Source organism: Gracilinanus agilis, chromosome 3, assembly GCF_016433145.1.
Source record: "Gracilinanus agilis isolate LMUSP501 chromosome 3, AgileGrace, whole genome shotgun sequence".
Lineage (NCBI taxonomy): Eukaryota > Metazoa > Chordata > Mammalia > Didelphimorphia > Didelphidae > Gracilinanus > Gracilinanus agilis.
Window position 1 is genome coordinate 611243848 of NC_058132.1, and position 24616 is coordinate 611268463.

The 24616-nt window shown below is 35.0% G+C and overlaps 1 protein-coding gene across 1 annotated transcript in view; it reads right to left on the bottom strand.

Annotated features, from left to right (window-relative positions):
* ABCA12 (ATP binding cassette subfamily A member 12) overlaps positions 1–24616 on the bottom strand; it is a 241875-nt gene that overhangs the window by 18691 nt on the left and 198568 nt on the right. Inside the window, exons 37-46 of the mRNA XM_044669427.1 lie at positions 23509–23636; positions 20007–20094; positions 19010–19115; positions 12595–12649; positions 11900–12077; positions 9406–9521; positions 7852–8011; positions 5469–5722; positions 4524–4728; positions 423–532 (exon numbers count right to left, since the gene is read on the bottom strand). Of these exons, the coding sequence (XP_044525362.1) occupies positions 423–532; positions 4524–4728; positions 5469–5722; positions 7852–8011; positions 9406–9521; positions 11900–12077; positions 12595–12649; positions 19010–19115; positions 20007–20094; positions 23509–23636 (1400 nt within the window). The remainder of the gene's footprint in view (positions 1–422; positions 533–4523; positions 4729–5468; positions 5723–7851; positions 8012–9405; positions 9522–11899; positions 12078–12594; positions 12650–19009; positions 19116–20006; positions 20095–23508; positions 23637–24616) is intronic.

Below are 24616 nucleotides of genomic sequence, written 5' to 3' on the forward strand. Positions count from 1 at the left end.
TCACATAGTCCTTTAAGATTTGTAAAGAGCTTTTTGCCAATATTACCATATTTAACCTCACTATAATTCAAGGTGAGGGACTATTATTGTTATCCCCATTTTACAGATGAGGAAACTGAGGCAGGTGGAGTTTTTCGTTTGTTTTTTAATGACTTTCCCAGGTTTATACAGCTAGTATGAGGCTGAATTTGAAGTTGATTCTTCCTGACTCTAGATCCAATGTTCTCACAAAAGCCTACAATTACGAAAATGATTGAACACATTTTCATTTCAAATGAAATGTTCATTTTATTGAATAAATTTAAGCTCTTCATCTAAATCTTTTTAAGTCATCAACAAAGCCAGGTGCCAAACCAGATAATTCAGTTTTATCTACCCTAATAAGGTTATACTTTGTTACTTTGGATACCATTTTTTCATACCCAGTTTGATTTCTAATCAGGATTTTTCCACTTGTTGCAATGATGTCCCCCGTCAACATTTTGAAGATAGTGGTCTTCCCTGCTCCATTCACTCCCAGGAGGCCAAAGCACTGGTTTGAAAAAATACAATCATGAAGAAGCTATAAAATACATTGATACAACATCCCTTTTGTCCTCTTCATTTTGACAAAGTCAGTTATTGAAAAAGTAAATGTCATTGGAAATATCTTTGTATTATGAGAAATGTTACTCAAGTTGTATCCCCGTCCTAATGCATACTAATTATGTGATAAATGGAAAAATCATCACTATTAGTCCCAGTTTCTCTCTATATCAGATGGGGACAATATCTTTCACACCACCTTATCTCACAGGATTATTATGGGAAAGTTGTTAATAAACATTAAAAAATTTGAGAAACATAAATATTTGCCCTGCTTTGTTTCATAGATTTATGATTTTCATTTTAAAATAAATGAACAGGCATGTGAAATCCAAGTACTTCCAATACATACTTTTTAATAGTTTGCAGTACTATGCACATTTTATTATTAACTCAATACCTAAGAATAAAATGGCAGCTTTAGTCATTGACCTCTTCAATGGCTAGTTTCTTTGTGTCTATACTTTAGTATCCAGCTTCCAAAATAGGAGGGTAGGATCATATATTTAAAGCTCTCGGACCTTAGACAAGAGAAATATGTGTGTTGTCCCACTCTAGCTACTCTTTTCAACTTCAGCTTGATCTTTCTCCAGTGGCATATTATTGTCAGTTTTCAGACAAATCCACTGAATGGTGGGATAATTTAGTTAATTTTCTTGGCAAGGAAGAAGCATTTAATCCCAAAAGATATGTAAGACTACATAAGGAAGAGCTGTCTAAAAGGTATACACATCACAATAGTAGGGAGAATGTGAAGGCTAGGAAGGAAGGAAGGAGAGAAGGAAGGGAGGAAGGGAAAGTACCACAAGAAGGATTTGCTGATCTGACTAAGATAATTAAGATTTATAGGTTGCCTCTCAATGACAAAATCAGGACTTTGCTGAATGATCCTTTGTGCTGCTACAGCCTTTCCCTCAAAGCTATCTATCTATCTTGTTTATATTTATTTATTTAGAATGTAAGCTCTATGAGGGCAAGGACTAGTACTGGCTTTCTCTGTACTTCTAATGGTTGGGTGTGGAGGGAAAGGAACAAGCATTTATTTAGCCCCTAATATGTATCAGACTCTGTGCTAAGCACTTTATAAATATTATCTTATTTGATTATTACAATAGCTCTTTGAGTGAGGTACTGTTTTGGTCCTCATTGTATTGTTAAGGAAACTGAGGAAGACAATGGTTTAAATGACTTGCCTAGCATCATCCATCTAGAAAGTATCTAAGGGCAGATTGAATTCAGGTCTTCCTGAAACCAGGTCTATCCATTTAGCCACCTACCTGCCTCTATGCATAGTATATACTACATAATACATATTTAATAAATGTTTGTTGATTGACTATTTTTTAAATTCTGCAAATTTAGCTGTTCACTTCAAACCTACTCAGTTTACAGATAAGGAAACCTAGATGGAAATAACAGAAGGAAGTAATCAGAAATACTAATTTTCTTCTTTTAAAAATGGTCTCTTTTTGATCCAGCCATACCACTGTTGGGTTTGTACCCCAAAGAGATCAAAGATAAACAGACTTGCATGAAAATATTTATAGCCATGCTTTTTGTGGTGGCAAAAAACTGGAAAATGAGGGTATGCCCTTCAATTGGGGAATGGCTGAACAAATTGTGGTATATGCTGGTGATGGAATATTATTGAGCTCAAAGGAATAATAAACTGGAGGAGTTCCAGGTGAACTGGAAAGACCTCCAGGAAGGAGCAGAGCAAGAAGATCTTTGTTCACAGAGATTGATACACTGTGGTAAAATAGAATGTAATGGACTTCTGTACTAGCAGCAATGTAATGACTCAGGACAATTCTGAGGGACTTATGGAAAAGATGCTACCCACATTCAGAGGAAGAACTGCAGGAGTGGAAACACAGAAGAAAAGCAACTACTTGAACACATGGGTTGAGGAGGACATGATTGGGGATGTAGACTTGAAACTATGACCCTAGTGCAACTATCAACAATTTGGAAATAGGTCTTGATCAATGACACATGTTAAAGCCAGTAGAAATACATATTGGCTATGGTGGGGAAGGTCGGGGGGTGAAGGGGAAAGTAAGAGCATAAATCAAGTAACCATGTTAACTTTTCTAAAAAATAAATACTAATTGATGTTTTAAAAAATGGACTCTTATTTCAGTAGAAATGGAAGGTGTATACAGCAATGTAATGATCATTCCATGCTATCTATCAGCATATTGATGATTGAACAATAATATAGCCAGGATGAGGAATAACTTGCCACCAGTTATTTCTGAGGCTTTCTTAAACATTTTATAAACATCTTAGTTATGTTTTAACATCTCATTAATGGGGAAGAAACCAAGAATTAAAGATTTTTATACCAGTATTTGATGCCAACTGATAGTAAAGGTTTCTCTCTCTCTCTCTCTCTCTCTCTCTCTCTCTCTCTCTCTCTCCTCTCTTTCTCTCCACTCCCCATAACACTTAGAACAGGTGCAGCACTCTATCTATATAAAGGAGTGTTCAATAAATTTCATTGATGGACTCCTAATCTAATAGCCAAGACAGGCAAGGATTTCACCTGCCACTACCAGTTGAAAATGAAATAGACTCTGATGTTGAACTGATCATTTTGTTTGCTTTGGAGAATCATAAATCCAAGTCAGAATATAATCTCTTGTTCAGTTATTCCAAATGCCTAGATGATGAGCAGAGTCACAGCCAACTTTCGCCAGCCTGTGCTATCAGAGAATATTGCTAGCTCATAGCATAAAACGGCACTTGATATATGATTGTTTTCTTTTCCCTGCCATTGCTCATCAGTGTTGACTTGTCTGGGCACCCACCATTATTACTCAGGGGTCTTTGCAAGGTTTTTTTTGCCTTTTTCTGGTCTGCTATTTCTCAACTGGAGCCCTCAAACTTGCTTTATTTGGGCCATGCCTCTCATTGTGTGAATAGGAGTATTTCAGACATATGATTTCATTGATGTGGGAAACTCCATCTCATGGGACAAAAACCAGTTGGTCACTCTGACCAACATAAAATGAAAATTCCTTCTATCAGTACATATTTACAACTTTTTGGTAATTCAGAGTTCTAGAGAATTGTCTGGGGCACTGAAAAGTTAAGTGACTTGACTGGCCTTTAATGGAAAGATAGGTCTTGAACCTAGATCTTCCTTAACTCTCAAGTCCATGCTCTATCCATTATTCTAGGCTATCTTTCATGCCATGCACACAAGAGATACTTAAATGTTTGTTGAACTGTTATCCCTTCAGGAGGAAAATAGTACAGGATAAAAAAGGGGATATCTAGACATGTTTGGTTTTGGAAAATATGGCATAGGGAATATCATAAGATGGGATGGATTCCTATGAGTCAATTTGGTGAAGAGAATAATCCACAAAAATATGTGACTAATACAGATCATTATAGGGTCATAGCATTAGAATTGGGAGTTAGAAGATTAGAAATCATCTAGTGCCTGAGTTAACTTAGAATCCATAAACTTCCCGAAACATTTTAATAAATATATTTCAACATAATTAGTTTTCTTTGAGTTCCTGTTTATTTTATTTTATGTATTTAAAAATATTATTTTAGAAAGGGGTTCATTGGCTTCCCCAGACTGCCAAAAAGGTTCTATGAAATGAAAAAGGTCATTGATTCTAGTGAAACCTACTTAGTTTACGTAAACTTAAGGAAACTGAGGCCCACAGAGGTCAAGTCATTTGCCCAGAGTCACATAGATAGTAAATGGTGGAGCTGGAATTTAAATTCAGATCATCTGTTTATAAATCCAGTGCCTTTGAAACTGCACTATGTAGCTAACCAAGGTTGTAATATTACAACTGATAATTCCAGAAAACTACCAAGGCAAAGCAAACTTTACTATTTTTGTTCTTTCTGTCATGAATTATACTAGAGATTAAACATTGATCCTTAGTGAGAAAGAGTTAGTAGCTTACCTCTCCAGCAGGTATGCCAATGCTTATATTGTTTACTGCTACAATCTTTTTGTGGATAAGTTGATAGGTTTTTGTGAGACGTTGGAGTTGTACCAAGTCAAATTCGGCTCCACCAGACTCCACCCTTATCCTTTCTGCACGAACATCTTCATCTTCATCTATATTCTCTAGCATAGATGAAGAATTCATTTCTCTGAGTAAGATTCTAAACAGAGGCAATGATGAGTTTGTGTCAATAAGTTGGCTTTTGGAAGGATGATATCAATTTCTAATTTCTTGTCTTTTTTCATGAAAAGAACTTTATCAAGTACAATATTGCTATTTCCTCATAAAACTGATATTTATAATCTGATCTAAAAAGCCATAAGAATAAGCATTTAGATTCTGCTACAAATTTACTGAGAGAAATGGTAATAAATTTTTTGTAATTCCAGTGGACTTATGATAATGATTAAAAAAATTTTTTTTCTTATTTCTGTTGGGACCATTAATTTTAGTGCCACTCCATGGGAAGGCCTTCAGGACTTCTAATGTTAGTCCAAACAGCACAACTGCTAATCTCATCAAACAGATAATTCTTACTTATTCTCTCTCCTTGTTCCTTATCCCCATTCCAAGTGTCATTTTCCTATTTCCAAAGTGAATACTCTATATTGGGTCTAACCAATGCAGGGATGCCAACATCTCAAGTTTGTCATTACCAAAACTGAACTTCTCCTACTTCCTAAATTCCCTCTCCACTCCAAATAAGATCCTTCTTTTGTTTTCCCCTTTAATTACACAATTATTATTTCAGTCACAGAATCATACCCTCAAGGGAGTTTTAAAAGTTTCTTGAGCTAATAAGTTGCCCACAGCTCATGCACAAAAACTAGAACACTGATCCCTCCCAATCCATTCTGCCTCTTGTTCCCTCTAAATGTCAGCTACTCCATGATACTTTACCTGATTTTTTTAATTAGCCATTCATTGATTAGGAGTCGTAACAAAAAAAACATAGTGCCTTGAACAACCAAGGCTACAAACATTGCACCTAATTTATTCATCTCAAAGGTTTCGCTGGGATATTCCACTCCATATGCTTTTAAGAAGTCTAAGACAGATTGTTGTTGAGAGAGTTCAATCAAACCATAGCCAAAACAGAATTGTGGGAAAATCAGGAAGATCCGTTTAAGGGTTTCAGATATAAGTTCTAAAGTCTGAAAGAAAGAAAATACCAGATAAGTTTGGGTTTCCACTTTTGACAAAATAAATTGACAAAGATTAAAACTTGTGCAGGTTAATTTTATATGAGAAAGTAAAGACAGCATTGACTTCTTGATTTCTGTGTTTTGAGATAGTAATGACAATAGTAATAATTTTTGAAACATTATTTCATATTCTACAGTAATGTCTTCTTCCACTATCTAATGATGACTTGGAGGGGACTCTGGGTTCTTGATTGCATGCCAGTGATGTGTAAACTCTGGCAAGATCTACCACACTGGAAAGGTAGTTGAGTATGAGTCTATCAATAGCCTGTGTGTTATTTGTTTTTTTTTTCTTGCTGAAAACTAGTCTAGTTAAGCCCATCAGACATTTATCACCAGTTTAGCCAAAGGATAATGAATTTTTCACTGTCCTTATTGTTGTTCAAGCATTTCAGTTGTGTCTGACTCTTTATGACCCCAATTCAGGGTTTTCTTAGCAAAGATACTAGAGTGTTTTGACATTTCCTTCTCCAGTTCATTTTACAAATGAGGAAATGGAGGCAAGCAGGGTTAAATGACTTGCCCAGGATAATGCAGCTAGTAAATGTCTGAGGTCAGATTGAACTTGAATTTTCTTGACTCTATGGCTGACACTCTACTATACTACAACAGGTCTCAAAATCTATTCCTCAAGTTGCAAAGAAGTTAAGAGTCGCATCAGAAGTGTCCACCCAGGTAAGCCAACAGATTGTTAAAATAGTTAATTAATGAAACATTAATTACTATTATACATCTTTATTCTGAGACAGTAGCCTAAGATGGAGACAAATTCAGCAAGAATGACAACTGCTCATATTACATATCTAAATTGTTTTGAGGTTTAGACCTACCCCTTAGGATCTACATTTGTTCTGAAGTGATTGCTTGACATTTTGGAAGAGACTGAGAAACTCCTACAGTTGTCACAGGTCTTTAATTGGGAAGAATGGAGTTTAACTGTTCAGGGATCAATCCAGAATTTCAGGTCTCATGTAAGGTACCCAGAAAGGTACTTCTGAAAGAAGGACGGTACTACAGATGCTCACTTGTGACCCTTCTATTTAAAAGCACATCTATTGCTATATGTATTATATTAATGGTGGCAGTTGCCTACCATTATGAACTTCATAATACTTGGAAGATGCAAAGTGACTGATTCCTGTTTGGTGATGGGGAAGGGAAGGGAAAAGAGGAATGTAAATGTGCAATGAAGAGTGTGCAAATGAATTGTGTGACCTTGAGATTCATGTCTCAGGGGTCTTTTCTATTCTTTGAGTCTATAATTACATAAGATGACAGACATGCTACATATCAGTGGGAAGAAAATATCTCATTTTTGCATCATTAATTGTTTGAGAAAACCATTTCCTGTGCACTGATTTCTTTCCTGCTCTTTGACAAAGCACTAAAAAGCCTTAAGCCTCTGGAACTAATTATCTACATGGCCACTTAAGAAATTATGTCAACAAAGGGACTCAGTTTCTTTATTTGTAAAGTCAAGTTAATAATATGCATACTACCTGGCAATCAAAAAGTGTTTATTAAACATCTACTGTGTGTAAGATATCAAATTAAACATAGAGTTTTGGTAGGGGAAGCCTTCAAGTAATATATAAATGTGAGCTATTATTATTGTTATTCTTGCTCTTCAAATTGTTCAGTACCTTTAGGTCTTCATTTTTTTAAACTCATATTTGTTAGCTTTTAAAGGCATAGAAATCATAAGATATGGAACTGTTAGAGACCTTAGAGGTCATTTAGTCCAACTGTTTCAGAGAAAGAAAAACGTAAACATTTCTATTAAGGTAGACTGACCAGTGGTATACCTGTTCTCAGCAATGTTAAGTTGTTTTTGAGGAATATGTTTTAAACCAAAACTAGCACTGTGTAGAAAGCAATGGTTTTGGCAGGAAATAAGCCTTAAAGGCATTTCAAAAAACTTTTAATTTATCCTTCTCCCAAAACAGCACTCCCTCAATTACATTTTCCTTCTCCAGCCCAAGGTCTCATATTATAAAGAACTCTTCCAATTTGGGTTTGTGAACACTGAACCTTTTGATATATTCACTGAAATTTAAGAGACTAATAAAGGATCTCACCGGATCATTAGGCTTTTCCTTGGAAAGGAAATATACCACCGAGAGTGAAACGATTGAATTGATGCCAAAGAACAAGTTGATGCAAACGTAAGTGATGAAGGCCATTCCTGTCTCATGAAAAAGCCCAGCCAACAAGTACATCCAAGAAAATGATGCATACCTGTGGGTATGAAGAATGAAAATTGTGTCTTTTAATAAAATCAATTGTTAATGGTATCTTTTGTTTTCTTATCATTCTATAGCCTTTCTCCCCTCCCCCAGTGAACCAAACTTTATAGAATAGAATTTTTAAATCACGTCTTAATATTTAGCTGCTACAAATAGCTTGGATTGTTCAATATTAAAATGATGTGGTGCAATGTGTGTTTCATAGATGGGTCCCACTTATTCCTATTGTAGAAACAAAATCAAAGAATGTTTAACATTTTTGTTAAATGACACAAAAGTTTATATGTAAAAGAAATTTAAATGCCTGATTTAATCATTTTTATCTGATTTGATCCTAGAGATTATTCTTCATTCAAGAGAAATATAGGAAATAATAAAGATACCATGTCCCAGCCTTCAAGTGAGTACTTTTTGGTGCCAGTGGTGATAGTGTCATTCTCCCCAGGCAATTATACATACAACCAAGGGATCAAAGCAAATAAAGACATTAATCACATGTGGATTTACATTACTTAGAGATGTTAACATACAAATACAAATAAACACAGAGTTGTTTATTTTGGAATGTCATAAATTCATTAAATATTACATGTTCAGAAAATATGGAGTTCATTCTTTGCAAAAACACTGAAACAACTTTTGCCACATGATGGCAGGATGCAAAACAGAAATTGGTCATCCATTAGCTATAACTGTTCATTAAAAAGCCATGCTTTCATGGGAAAAGCAATTAGTCAACTGTTGATGATTTCAAGCAAACTTCAAAACAGAAAAAAGCATTATATTGCTTGTGTATGTGTGTGTTTTGTTGCTGTTATTCAGTTGTTTCAGTTATATCTAACTCTTTGTGACTCCATTTGGGGTTTTCTAGGCAAAGATACTGGAGTGGTTTGCCATTTCTCCAGCTCATTTTACAGATGAGGAAATGTAGTCAACACGGTTAAGTGACTTTCCTAGTGTCACACAGATAGTAAGTGACTGAGGTCAGATTTAAGCTAAGCTTTTCTTAACTCTAAGCCTGGCACTTTATCCACTGCTCCATCTAACTGTCTATGGCTGTGTTTTTGTTTTTGTACAAATTATAATATGATTTAGAAAAGATGCAAAGTGCCACACATATGGTTTTAATTATTTTCAGCTATTCTACTCTGTCTTTTTTTACTAGTTGTTTCAAGGAAGTAATAATGCCATTTCCCTTTGGCATCTTTAGGAGTAATTTGTTTTTGTACCATGTTTTTGAAAACAAGGCTTAACTGAGGTAAATAAGGTATATAACATGCTGTTTTAGGCACCAATCATAAAACTTGGATAATAAGGGTTAGGTTTCATTCCTGACCTTTCAGTCATTCTAAAGATTCCTGTTTCAATCATGTGGCAGACACTTACCCAAAGAGCAAAAGGAGGAGAGATACTGCTCCTAAATTGTCTTCACAAGAAAAAGCAGGTAACTTGAAAGCAGCAATAACTCCAATTGACATTGCAACAGGCACCAAATAGAAAACCTTTAGGAAGATGTAAAATATAATATGCAGTATATGCAAAAGACTTTTAAATTTTATTATCCTGAATAGCTTAATAATACAGAATGCAATAAGTTGGCTGAAATGATATGAAGTTCACTTTTTGGCCTCAAACATGTGTGTGTGTTTTCACAGACACATACACATATATGTAAATAAAGAACATGAATATTTCAGTTGAGTTTTTGCTTTTTGATGAATGTATATTGCCTTCACTTTAGAATCTATCTGTTCTAACATTAGATAAAGTTAGTCTTCAACTTTGCAAACTTTAAAAGGGTTCCCTGATGTTCCTGCCTCTAACTTTGGGGGCCTGAGATCTTTTGATGACAGGAGTTCACTGAGAAAGATAAGACGAAGTCAAGTGTGTTGGTATTAGATTCAGTCTTCAAAACATTGATTTCATTTTGAACATCGGAGTTCTTTTGGATGGTTGCTTGACAATTTCTAGCTGTCAGAGTGAGTCACTCCATAACAAAACAGCAGGAGACTGAGGCCCAGATTTTCTTAGAATCACAGGTATATAAACAAAGACTCAGCATTTTCTCAGCAAGAGAAAGGTATTAAATGCTGAAAAGCAGTCTGCAGCAAGATGCACAGCATTGGAGGATGCCACAATTTAATTTGGGGGAGAAGTCTTCTGAATAAGAATGAGGACAGAATTGATGATGGTAGAATCTGTTAGTTATAAGTGGACTTGTGCAGGCGCCTATGGTTTAAATGTCCTTAATAGTTATCACACATTAAAGATACTATTAAGGCTAAAAAAGCCATCACCATCCTTTTAGTTTTGACTTATAAAATGTCCACATTTCAAACCCCGCTGGGCACATTTACAAAATGGATATGCACTTAATTACTCTCTAGCACTTCAAGCCAATGATCTTTACAGTGAGCTGCCCACCCAATCTCATCATGATCATCAGACAAATGCAGGCACTTCTCAGACTTTTGGCCAACAGTGTCTGTAGTTAAAGTCCCTTACAACCAAAACCATCTTTTTTTTTTAACCAATGGAAACTCATCCTTCCTGTCCCTACTGTGTTTGAAATCAAAATCAAATATGAGCAATTACTATCTTGAATTTTCCTTATAAGTTGATGATATATTTAAGTATCTTTAAGTTACATTGCACCATTAATTAAGCAATATTCTCAAAAGCCCTCTCTTTGCCTTTCTCCAAGGCAGGCAGTGAATCAGGAGACCCATTCTAGTTCTATCTTAATCTCAGGTTCTTGGTAAAATTAAAGGATTGTGTCAAATGACCTCCCAAATTCTAAAATTCTAAGATTACCGGAAGAAGATAGATTCTTTTTCTTTTCTTTTGACTATTTACTTGGGCTATTTAGGCTCCTACTTTAAATATAAGCCTGGAACAGAACTCAAAGAGAAGTCATCTGGTTCAAACTCTTTGATTTTACAGATGCTGAAATCTTAACCCAGAGAGGTTAACTAATTTGCTTATGGTCACATAGCTATTAAGTGTCTGAGGAAGTCCAAGGCTTGTTTGCTATTCACTATACTATGTTACTTTTTGGACCCTTCCTCTAGCTCAGAAATTCTTAAAACTTTTGGGGAGGGGTCATGGACACCATTGCCAGCCTGGTGAAGCCTATGGACCTCATCTCAGAATAATATCTTTAAATATATAAAATATAATACATAAAGTTACAAAGGAAACGAATCAAGTTGAAATATAGTTATCTATCTTTTTGTCAATTTCTATCTATTCTTCCATCTATCTGCTTATCAATGTCTTCTCCCTATAAATCCATCCATCCTTCTATTTGTCCACCTATTAATTTACCCATCCTTCTCTCTATACCTTGTCAGTCTGTGTACACACGTTATCTATCTTTTTGTCAATGTGCTCATCCTCCTATCTTTCATCTATCTACCATTAGCCTATTCTGCTCCATATATTAATCTATTCTTCCTTGAATCTAAATCTGTGTCTCTGTGTTTGTCTATACACATGTCTATCTGTTTTTTGTCCATATGTCAAATTAATCTGCCCATCCTATCAACCAATCTTTCCTTTCATCCATTTATCACATATTCATCTACTTATATCATTATCATATATCCATATGTGTGTGTGATAAATAGATGGATAGATAGATGTGTGTGTGTGTGTGTGTGTATGTATTCATGGGCTTCAGATTGGAAATTTCAGCTGTAGCTCTTTCAGTGTTATGTGGATACCAAGAGAAGACAGGAGTCTGTGGCCATAATTTGCATGAACCATAACAACAACAACAACAATAACAATAATAATAATAAGTCTTAAAACAGAATTGACCAATAATTCTTCCCCTGATTTCTCCTTATATTGCTGCTTTGATTCCTAAGCCACTTACCATGTCATAAATGAAATTTGTGATCCAGTAGCATGTCACACCTATGCCTGAGATGTGCTGGAGTTGTTTAGCTTTGGTCTGATGTTCCCTTACAATATAGGTCACAAAGCTTGCTGTGGTGACAGAATACCCCATCAGGATGGAGAGAGCCACTAAAATATCGATTAAGCTGCTAATCCTATGCCAAAAAAAAGTGGGTGAGAAGGGAACAAGGGTCAGTTTGGGGGGGGAAGATTCATGCTTAAAACCATAAAGAAAACAGCTTACTTAGCTTCTCAGATACAAAAAAGACTGCAGACAAGGTAACCAAGATAATATCTATCTGAATCTGCAACCAGCCTGGAATAAAGGTGACTGAAGAGTATTTAAGTTGATTTGGGGTAGAAAAGAACTGAGACTCTCTGAGTTACACCATGTATGCAAAGGACACAACCTTTTTTAGAATAGAAGGAGACCTTAGAGCTTTAGGGGAAAGTTGAAGTATTTTATTAACAAAAACTCTATTAGTCTGCTGTCAAGGAGCTCCTCTTTGCAACCCCTTCTCTGTATCCTTGCAGAGAGGATGGAAGGCTCTTTCCCGCCTCCACTAGGCTGACCTTCATTTATATGTGACAATTTAGTTCAAAGGATAGAACTTCGTCTTCTGTTTAGAATTCTATTACAACAAAGGGAGTGTGACAAATGCATTAACTTACGTGGCTTGTTCTTGATCTTGTACCCCTGGATATGGGTGGCTATACATGATAATACCTTGAAAGAAGAAAATGATGATTACCATTTACAGATATCTTATGATGCTGACCTGTCCATTACTCACTGAGTAAGAAGTAACAATTTTCTTATCTGAACAGTTAAAATCTGACTCATGATTCCTGATTCTATTTGGTAGTAAACATGATTTTCTACAGGCCCATTAAAACTTAAATTCAGCATTCACATGTGGTAAAACAAAACAAAACAAAGCAAAACAAAATTGATGTTACATGGCTTAGTAGGGATTCGAGAAATTAATCTTAAAATGACAAGTTTACTAGTTTGATAGCATAATTAGATTTAAATCAAGTATTTGAGGAATTTTCTCATGCTACTCTTGTGTAAAAGATGAAAAGATGAGGGGTAGATGATTGTACATTTAGGTATATTCACAACTGGTTAAATGACCTACCTAAAATGTAGTCATTAAGGAGTTGAGAAATTAAGTTGGAGTGAGCTCTGTATTGCAGTCACTCAAGAATCTCTTTGGCTTTCTGCTATTAAAATATTTAATTTTATGACTTGGAGGTAAGTCAAATCCATCCTCTGACGTGGCAGGTTTGTGAACATGATCAAATTCAATTTTAATTTCCATGACCTAACCCTCCGCTCCACCTCAGTTATACACAGGGATAGTCGTATCCTTGATCTTGCCATCCCTTGCAAGTATTCCACATCCCTTATTTGAAATTCATTTATTTGATCAAGCCTCCCATCTTTCCATCTCCCCTTATGTCATAATCCACCCAAACATGTTTTTCCCCCTCACTACTACCTCCAATCCATCTGAGAGTTCCTGTAATTATTATAACATCACCTAGGCTAAAGGGACTGAGGAGAGGAAAGAATATCAATTAGTTGAGTTTAAGGAAAGTACTAGACTAAGCCTCCATTGTATCCAGGAAGTTTGAGCTCCACTTCCTGTTGAGTTCTGCTTTCACCCAATAGGAAGCCCACAGCAGAGATAATTTAACATTGCCCTGATGTTATATGATCCACCAGTTAAACAGATATAGTTGTTAAGTTGATTTAGGGGTGTCTAACCTAGGCTACTCTAAGCTAAAATCCTGCCCACATTCCACACCCAAATTCCCTTCAACCTCCCTGGGTCCCCAAAGGGACGTCAGGGGTAGCTGGGTGTCTGGGGGAGGTCAAGGAAATCAGAACCCCAAGGTTGGGTTTTCAGGGGTTTATATAGTCCCAGTCCAACTGTCAGCTCCTGGGACTGACACCTGCCAGGCCAGAGTTCCATTCTGCTAACTGACAGGATTGCCTAGGGTAATATTCCACATGCAAGAAATCTTGCATAAATCCTGCATTACACCACTAAACAACAATGCTTTCTAGTTTGGTTTCTTTTTGCCATAAAAGGAAATTTTTCTAATGATTTGTGAAAGTGGTAACATTCCATAATCACCTGGGAATGATTATGGTTTACTTGAATACATAGAAAGTCTCTTTGTCCTTGGCACAGTTTTATAATTTTGTAATCTATGCACTGAATTTACAATGGCCCTACTAATATTTCCAAAGAGAAAACAAATAATTAATCAGAAGAAAAAAACATAAAAAGGCAACAGGCAATCTGTAAGTATTGTTTAGGAAAACCTTAATTGTATGGCATTTATTCACTAAGGCAGTCAAGTCTTTGCCAAGTCTCTTTAGCAATGAAGGGGGAAAAAAGGAATTTTTATGTCAAATTAACCACTAGAGGGAACCACATGTATATAATAGGTATTGACATGGCTAAGCAAAGCTAATTAAGGCATTTTCATTAGCACTAGAGAATTCAAAGAAAATCAATTTTTTCAGGCTAAATCAGATTTCCAATTCATGCAGAATATAATAAAGATGAGTTAAGAACAAGAGCATTATGGAAGGGAAAAGTATAATTAGTTAGATTCTTAGAGATATTACTATTACCATAGTAGGTTTTCTGTATAGATTATAAAATAGATATGCATAGAGAGCTAACAGATTTTCACCTTTGGATGAAATCCAATTTCCTTTTTGTATATAAAAGAAATGTAAAAATGTTGACAATTTGTTAGCCATCTGAACTGAAGACTTTTTTTTAATTATTGAAAAATAAAGTTCTTGAAGGAGATGAAAACCAGGTTATTTTCTTCAGTGTTAATTCTCCAAACTGTCCAACTCACAATGCATAAATCTGCATATTTAAGTCTAGAATTATTGATATTTTCTTGAGATAGGATAAAAGATTCTGATATGACAGTTATCCCCTGTTTGTGTTTCAGTTAAAGACCTTTCTCCAATATCAAAAGCAAGATCAGTTTCTCATTTACGGGGCTACAGCCCTGCCTGCTATATTTTTATCTTGTCATTTCTGAGCTTCTTGTATATCCTGTCATTATTTGTTGGAGCAACAAATGGCTTTTGCTCTAAGTAAGACATCCTTCCAAAAGTCAACTATTCAATTGTATTTCAAACCAGGTTGTGTCAAGCCCACCTGACTTTGGTCCCCATTTAATTTAATTTACCACTTTTGACTATGCCCTTTATTGATGCTCTAGATCTAAGGACTATCAATCACGTTATTTTCTCCATGGTTTCTTCTGCTAGGAAAGAGCTAACTCAGGTAGGAAAAATACTGTTTTCTCAGAGCAGAAGGCTCCTGAAGATTTGACTGCTGGAATAAACATTTGATTTCATAAACTGCTTCTAACAACTGCCACTATTAATTTGGCATAGCCTAATCAGAACTCAGTTTTGGAATTTCAGGGAAAATGAAGTAGACATTAACATTTCTGAATATTTTTTATCTTCTATTCCTGCTGAAATTCTTATTTATTCATTAAAAATTTTAATGTTGACAAATAACCATTATCCTTAGTTTCTCCTCCATCTTAATCCTAGGATGGGTAAGGGAAAATAATCAGAGAGAGTCCAGAGAAGAAGAGAGAATGGTTGGATGAGCAATAATTGCATTGGTAAAATAAATCAGTCTCTTTCAATCCTACTTAGAAAATGGTGTGGCACCTCATAAAACTAGTGACTGGTAAACTCAGTCAAATGCCCTGTATCTTTATTCTAAATTCAGGGACATGTTTGTAATCATTTATATTTTTTAAAAGAATTTGAGAATAACATGGATATTTCTTAGCAAAAAAATAAAAAAAATTATCATTAATTGGACTTTTTAACCTCCACTTTCTCCTCTTTCCAGGCTATCCTTCATGGAGCCACTAAAATAATGTCATAAAGCAACCAAAAGTTCAGTTAGGTTGCACAGTGATTAGAGAGCCAGGTTTGGAATCAGGAGGAACTGGGTTCAAATTTTACCTCAGACATGTTTTAACCACAACAATGGATAATGGATAAGTCCCTGAACCCCATTTTTCTAGCCCTTGTTCTTCTGTCTTAAAGTTGTTCTTATGAAAAAGTAAAAGTGAAAAAATAAAAAATAAAGCAACTTAAAGGTCTGACTATCTTTATCCTTCTCAAGAACACCCAGAAGCTCCTTATTACATCTAGGCTAAAATACAAAGTCCTTGGTTTGGCATTTAAAGCCCTTACAAGCTTTTAAAAATATTTCTTCTCTTTATGACCTATTTGTCATGGATGTCTTTTCAAAGGCTGTCTGTCATGATTAAAATTTATGCCTAACTCACCCCTGCCTCTTATAATCCCTTACTGAATTCAAGGTTCAGATTATGTCCTCTTTCCTAAAATGATCTGTTATATACTTATCTATTTACGCACCATATTCTCTCTCCACCCTCCCCACTAAAAGAATATAAACTCTTTGAAGGCAAGGACTACCCACGTTTTGTCTTTGTATTTCTGCCACCTCACACAGTGTCTTGTGCATTTGTTGTTTTTGTTATTGTTACAGTTGTATGTGACTTCATGTCCTCATTTGGGGTTTTCTTGGCAAAGATACTGGAGTGGGTTGCCATTTCCTTCTCCAGCTCATTTTACACATGAGGAAACTGAGGCAAACAAGGTTAAGTGACTTGTCCAGAGTTTCACAACCAGTGAAACTTGAGGCCAATTTTCTTGAGGCCAGATTTGAACTTAGGAAGACAAATTTTCCTGACTCCAAAACCAACACTCTATCTACTCCATCACCTAGCTTCCCATCTTGCACATAGAGGATGTTTAACAAATATTTATTGTATTGGGTTAAATTATGCTTCTCTGAAGAGTGAGGAATAAGCAAACAAACCTCCATTTCTATTAGAATCTCAAAGTAAGAATAAAAGCTCAAGGGATCTTTTCTCATTTCAAGAGTCCTAATATCATTATGTACCTTTAAAGCTCTATCTATATCCACCTCCTGAGGCTTTTCCTGATCTCACCCCCCAAACCCTCACAACCACATACCCCCAGGTCCCAGCCCCTGGAAGAAACTTGTATTTACTTCACATCTAAGTTGTATTTCCTTAACTGTATACATCTGTTCCCTCTAGAACATAAACTTCCTGAGAGCAGGGAATGTTTTGTCTTTGTGTTTGTATCTCCAATGTCCCATACATAGTACATAATGTTATTGTTACTTAGTCCAATTCTTCATGAGCCCTTTGGGGATTTTCTTGGCAAAGGTGGCATCCAGACCCAGATAGGAAGATCATTGATTTAGAGCTGAAGAGGGATCTTAGACACCATTGAATCCAAGCCTATCCTTTTACAAATGAGAAAAATAAGATGTAGAGAGGCTCAAGGAATGGCTTTCCAATACAAATGGAGGGATTTCTATTTATTCTGGAGGTAATGGGGAGCTCCTTAAGCTCTTTTAGTTGAGCAATGCCATGGCTAGACCCATGTTTTAGGGAAATCATCATGAAGCTGTGTGTGGAAGATGGATTGAAGAGAGATCACAGGATAACAGATTTACAACCAGAAGGGACCTTACAAGTCAATGAGTCCATCTTTCTCATTTTACAGATAAAGAAACTGAAGCTCAGAAAATTTAATTGACTTGCCCAGGATCACACTGCTAGTAAGGTCTGGTGCAGGATTTGTAACCAGGTATTTCCTGGACAGGCAAGTGGTGCAGTGAATAGAGGACCAGGCCTGGAATAAGCAGGACATGGGTTCAAATCCAGCTTCAGACATTAGCTGTGTGACCTTGGGCAAGTCACTTAACTGTTTGCCTCAGTTTCCTCACATAAAAAATGAGTTGAAGAAGAAAATGGCAAATCATTCCAGTACTTTGCCAAGAAAATCCCAATGGGGTCACAAAGAGTAAGATATGATTGAAAAGTGTCTAAATAATAACAACTTCCAAACTTTAAGTCCTGTGCTCTCACTATGCCATGATGTTTCTATAAATGTTTCCTGACTGACTGAAAATGAAGTACACTGAAGGTAAGGTATTTGCTATTCATATTTTAAGTAGCAAATATTAAACATTAAAAATTTTTTTTCATTCAGCAAGTCTCTAGTGTGGGAGAAAAAAAGGAAGTACAGGTCAATTCCTCTTGAAGTTGAAGGAATATTCTTTACTCTTTATGACACTATAACTTGATTCCTTATTTTTGTACAAATAATATGTTAGTTACTACCTATAGCTATGTTAGGCAACTGTCAAAGTAAAAGCATGTTTCCCTATCATCTATATGTCTGCCATTTTATCTACTAAATAAAGTATAAAGCCAACCATGCTTTCTATTCATGCTTTCATATTTCTTCTCAACTGTAATTTATATGATGAAAAATAACTGCCAAGCTAGAAGAAAGAGTCAGTCGACAAGTCTTTATTAAGTGTTTACTGTGTTCTGGGCACTGTGCTCAGTCCTGGGAATATAGAGAAAGGGAAAAAGAAGCCCCTACAGTCCAGGAGTTCACAGCCTATTGGAGGAGACAATATGAAACAACTACGTACAAAAAAGATGTGTGTGTATATATGTATGTGTATATGCATATATATACATACTTATTTAATATATTTATATGTAGAAACATACTGTATTTATATAGAAACATATATACAGTATATATAAGGATACATACACACTGTATCTATAAATAAAAACATGTATACTGTATCTATATATAAATATTTTTATTTATATATAGAAACATATACTGTATCAGTTTATATATGCCATCATATAAACTATATATTCATACTGTATATATATTTATATAATTATTCATACTGTATCTATTTATAGACATACATACTGTATATATTTATACATGGATGTCTATTTGTACATATGTATATATTTGTACACATATATGTACTCAAGATAGAGATAATCAATAAAGGCAAAGTGTTTTCCACATGGAAAAAATAAAAGTGCTAATAAGTGCCTGGATTGGATTTGAACTTGGGTCTTCCTTACTCAGAAAGTCTCAATACAAAAAGCTTCCTTGCGACAAACCTACCATGTCTGGCAGCATCATGGTCTGACATGTTTATTCGAAGGAGGAAATTGTTGAAGCTATTGAGGTAAGCAGGCAGGGAGTGATAACCTTCAGGGTCATACCACACCTATTAAAATTCCAAGACAAGACAAGATTAACATCACCCTAAGAAATCAACCAGGAAAATTTCACTTTTACCTTTAATTACCAAACTGGATAAAGAAAAATTCCCACTCTATTGAAAAATCCAACTTGGAAGCTCATTAAATTTTGGGCCATCATGGCTCAAGAATAGAACATAGCTCAATTCATAGCAACACATGGACCTTGAAAGGATATGCACTAAGATAGCATTAAGTTGGATTATAAGTTTGGCATAAAAATTAGGAAAGTACCATCATTGGCAATGCTGAATATAGAACTAAGAACTGCTTCTAATATTATTTCTCATATACTGGGGTTAAAGAAACAAACCAAAAAAGCAAACAATGTTGTCATTTCTTGTGATCAAGTATTTATTTTAGTAGAAAAAAAAACACACTACCCTCTCTTTTCTTCCTTCATTGATTTATTGTTCCTATCTGAGCTTTGACCACTTATCAATCACCATAAGGTCTGCAGGCTTTAAAAGACTGGTGTGCCTCAATTTTAGAAACTCAGAATCCAAATAACATAAATATCATTATTCAAAAAAGTGAGTATTTTTCTGGTTCATTTGCTGGTTTATCATTTTGTTGACTATTGAGGATCTTGTGACAAGGGAGAAAACTTAAAATTAAAGTGTACCTGAAGATGAATTAAAAGTTAAGTCAAAACATTTTGGAGATTTTTATGAAAACCAAGTAGGAAATAGGATTCAATTTATAAAAGTAGGCTCATGGGCAAACTTTTTAGAAAAATAAATATTGCACAAATGGAAACCTATCTACATGCTATATGAAAACATCCTCAAATTGGGCAATCATCTTATAAATTTTCGTATTTAAATTGTTTGTAAAGCATAAGGAAGAGGAATTACCTTGGCAAGTGTTCTGTTTTCAGGAATGGTTGTTATATCAAAACGAAGGTCCTTGGTCAGAGGCAATCCAAAACTCCACCCTCCATACCTAGGAGAATAAACTAAGTTCATATTTATTTTAGAAGAAAAAAGCTCCTATTTTATTCCTTTGTAGATAGCATACAGGGGAATTTATGCTTATGTTCTTACAGTTGTAATAGTCCTATAAATATAATTGTGAAAAAACTTTGGACAACTCCCATTTTGGGACCTTAATTTTCTCATTTGTACAATGAGGAAGATGGATAATATGATCTCCTTTTAATTTTGTTTTCAGTAAATCTGTGGCCTTATCAATTGAAAAAAACCATCCTTCTTAAGCATTTCAAAAATAATTTTTAAAATCTGTTAATCATTTCCCTCCATAATTATTTAGGCTAGAAATTAATTTTTTACGTTTAGGGGGAAACTCAGCTATCTACATGGATTCTATCCCAGTTCCATTGAATATGTAGTGCTTTTTTCAATGTTCCCTGGTTGATATTTTCATCTGATTTTTTTTCTTATGCTTCATGAGAAGGGCAGAACTCTTCCCCCACTCTTGATTTTCAAATCAACTTATGGTAAAAGAATATGGTGGGAGTTATGCTGCCTGCTCTGACTCTTATCCTTTCTTGACATTTGCCATCTTCATAATACTTTATATTGTATAGGTAAAAATTTTCATATATTCACTATTTCACATATTTCATAATACTTTTACACCGTATATTTAGTAATACTTTACACTGTGGATGGGCTAGCAGAAGAGATTTTGACTTTGACTCTTTTGATTTCTTTGTCTTCTTTTTCTCCCTCCCATTGACAGAAGCAGATCTGACTAGACTGGACTGTGATAATAGTTAAGAATGTCCCCACTAAGATTCAGATCTAATATTCTTAGAAATCTTAGAATACATTTTGTGTTCTCTTTCCTTTCTTTAAGCCAAGAGATGCCAGATCTTTATCTTCTTCTTGGCTCTATTAGATAATTCTAATATCTTTAATGCTTTTTTTTTTGTAACTAACAAAAACCAGGTTCAAATGCTAATTATGTTATAAACTGATTAAGTGACACTGGAAAAGTCACTTATTCTGAGTTTCTTTAATCTTCTATTAAATGATACTGTAGGACTAGCTGATCTCTGATGACATTTTCTGTCTAGAAGGAAGAAAAAATAGGGGAAAATGCTGGCATATATCATTGATCAATCAAACTAATTAACCCTTCTTCCCTGTAGTTACATTAATTTTGAAATCACCTTTCCTTTTTTCAAAAATTTACTTTATTCTGAACTTAAAATTAAATTAAATGGGCATTTTCATAAGCATAATAGAATAAAAATAGGACTGTACATGAAGCTTCAAAACTCTATGATTCTATGATTTTTCTTTTTAAGTATATGAGACAAAATTTGTAGTTTTAAAAACTGCCTTGCTTGTCTATGCTTCTTTGCAATTAAAAAAATGCAATGACCACCTTCCTTCTTTCTTCTTTCCTTTCTCCATCTTTCCCTTCCTTCCCTCCTTTTTTCCTCTCCTCCTTCCCTCCTTCCCTCTTTCCTTCCATCCTATCTTCCTTCCTTTTTTCTTTCTTTCTTCCTTCCTTTCTTTCCTTCCTTCCTATGTTCCTTCCCTCCTTTTTCCTTCCTTCCTTCCTTCCTTCCTTCCCTCCTTTTTCCTTCCCTCCTTTTTCCTTCCTTCCTTCCTTTTTTCCTTCCTTCCTTTTTCCTTCTCTCCTTCTTTCCAGCCTTCCTTCCCTCCTTCCTTCCTTCTGGCCTTTCTTCCCTCCTTCCTCCCCTCCTTCCTTTTAGTCTTCCATCATTCCTTCCTTCCTTCCTTAATTCCTTCCTTCCTGCCTGCCTGCCTGTCCTCCTTCCTTCCTGCCTGCCTGCCTGTCCTCCTTCCTTCCTGTCTTCTTGCCTTCCTATCCCTCTCTCTTTTTCCTCTCCCACCCTTATCCCTACTGGAAAAAAGGAATAAGGAAAAATAAAACCAAATATACATAGACAAGCAAAATAAATTCCCATATTTATCCTTCCTTTTCATAGACATCATGTAAGGAATGAACTAAATAGAATCTGGCCTTAAGAAGGCCTTTGGATTCTTTACTTTGAGTTGAATCTCCATTGTCATCATTGTTTTATCAACAAACCTTAGTCTGGGCTAGCTAATCAACAATCCTAAAACTGTTATTAAGATGTAATCAAGTCATCCAGCTTTGTGCAAATAGTTATTGCCTGGGCTTGCCACTGCAATTGCTGTACTATATAACCTGGCTACTGATTTAATAGAAGGCATGAGCTTAATTAACATTTCTACATAGTTGATAAGTGTTATTATTTCATCCAGGACCAATTCTTTATTTTTTCATTTTATTTATTTTTCAACTAAGAAGAATTTATTTTTTCTCCCTGTCTAATCTTCCTCCTTTACAATTAAAAGAAAAAAGCAAAAACAAAATCCTTGTAATAGATATGCACAGTCAATAAATTCCTACTCTATCCATGTTAAAAAAATTATTTCTCATTCTGCATCTTCTATCACCAGTCCTTTGGACATGGTTGGGTTCGATTATTAACAAACACCTCTTCATATAAACTTAGTAGCATATCATCAATAGTTCTTCTTTGGAATTCCGTAGCAATGCCAATACTCCAAACAATTGTGTTTGAATTTTATATTAGCCTATTGAGGGGAAGATGGGTGGCATGGTGTATCAAGTTACAGGTCTGGAGTCAGTAGGACTTGGGTTCAAATCTGACCTTAGATACTTTCTTAGTTGTGTGAACTTAGGCAAGTTACTTAATCCTGTTTGCCTAGCTCTTGCTTGAAGTCTAAGAGTTGTTACTTAGGCAGAAAATAAGGGTTTAAAAAATCCCATTAGCCTTCTAAGATAATTAGGAGCAGAGGCTTTAGGAATGGAGTCAACCTCTGCAATCATCTAGGCAAACCACTTCACTTTACAAATGGACAAACTGAGGCTTATATGGTTGATGTAACTTCTCTCATTTAACAGAGGGAGTCTAGCAAAGCTCTAATTAGAACTCAGATCCCCTGACTCTGTATCCAGTATTCCTTTTATTATATGACCTGGCCCTAGGTTGTTTCCAATTCACTTCAGGCATTAAACATCATGCTTTCAAAGAACAATTCCTATTTTGTCAAAATTAACTTTTAAAAAATGATCTTCATTGCTTATACTTCTATTTTTTCTTCCTGGAAAAGGATTAAAGATTTAAGTTAAAATGAAAAAATAATGGAATCATATAAGGTACCAATGACCCTTTCTTCTTCACCAATAAACAAACAGTAGGCTGACACCTAGGGAAAGTCACAAATATCTCCAAAAAGAAAAGGACAAATATCTGTTTAAATAAGCCCGTCAAGATATATTATCATGGACTGAAAAAAAAATTAACATTAAAACTTGATGATAAAACAACATACCATTACAAAATGGTATAAATGGATTAATTTTTACCTTTTTTGAACAAAGTCATTAGCTGTTGAGATGAGGTAATTTTCTATGTGCTGCCCACTGAGGTTATAAAGGACTTGGGAAGAATACGTTCTTCTGTGAGGTGGAGAGTAGTTAAACTTGGGACATTCCTGATGAAAAAGCAAAATGAAGAATGAAAGTTTCTTCTGACCAAAGATGAGCAAGTCAAATAGAAAGTGTCAAGAAACTTCTCTCTATGGTTTGTCTTCCACTACAACTGTTCCAATGAGATAAAACCGTCTCCTGACTAAAGAGCTTGGAAAGAAGACAACTCATCTGTGCCAAGAAATTAGGACATATAACTATTATTTATGTAGAATACATTTTATTTTTTAATTTGTCTTACAGCCAGCAGGAGGAATACAGGTTATCTGGTATTTGACATCCCTTGAACTGACAAGCTTGATATGATGGCAGTATAAATAACAAACACTATGCTGTTTCCAAGCTCCCTTGGTAATAAATACATGAGGAAGAAAGAAAGAGTTTCTATTGGCTTAATATTTGTTTAAACAAATTACCCAAGGCACGTTATCAGGGAATGAAAAAAATAGCATGAATAATTTTGGTGCCAAAACTTAGATGCAAAAGGCTTTATTTTTTTAAGTGACCCCTTTTCCATTTACAAATTTAGCTTTCTGCCCTTCCATGTTCCCAAATACAAAAATATTTCTATTGGGCAATGGATGAACCAATTGTAGTATAGGAATGGAATGGCATATTATTGTGCTATAAAGAATGATAAATATGAAAAATTTCAGGAAACTTGTGAAGACTTAAAATGATCTATTAGAAGTAAAGAAGCAAGAACCAAGGAAACATCTAAAGCCAAAACAAAAATGTTAATGAAGACAACATTTAAAAAATACCTAACAAAATTCAGATTAAGTGCAACAGCCACTATTCCTTTCAGAGGTGTGATGGTATCAGAATATACCCTTTCTTCTGGGAAAGAGGTGATGGACTATGGCTAGTGATGTCAGTCATGATCACAGTATATCCTTCATATACTTTTTTTTTCTTTTCTTTAAATATGAGAAGGTACAGCTGTGAGTAATTATTTTGGAGTATAAAAAAATCAAAATGCATC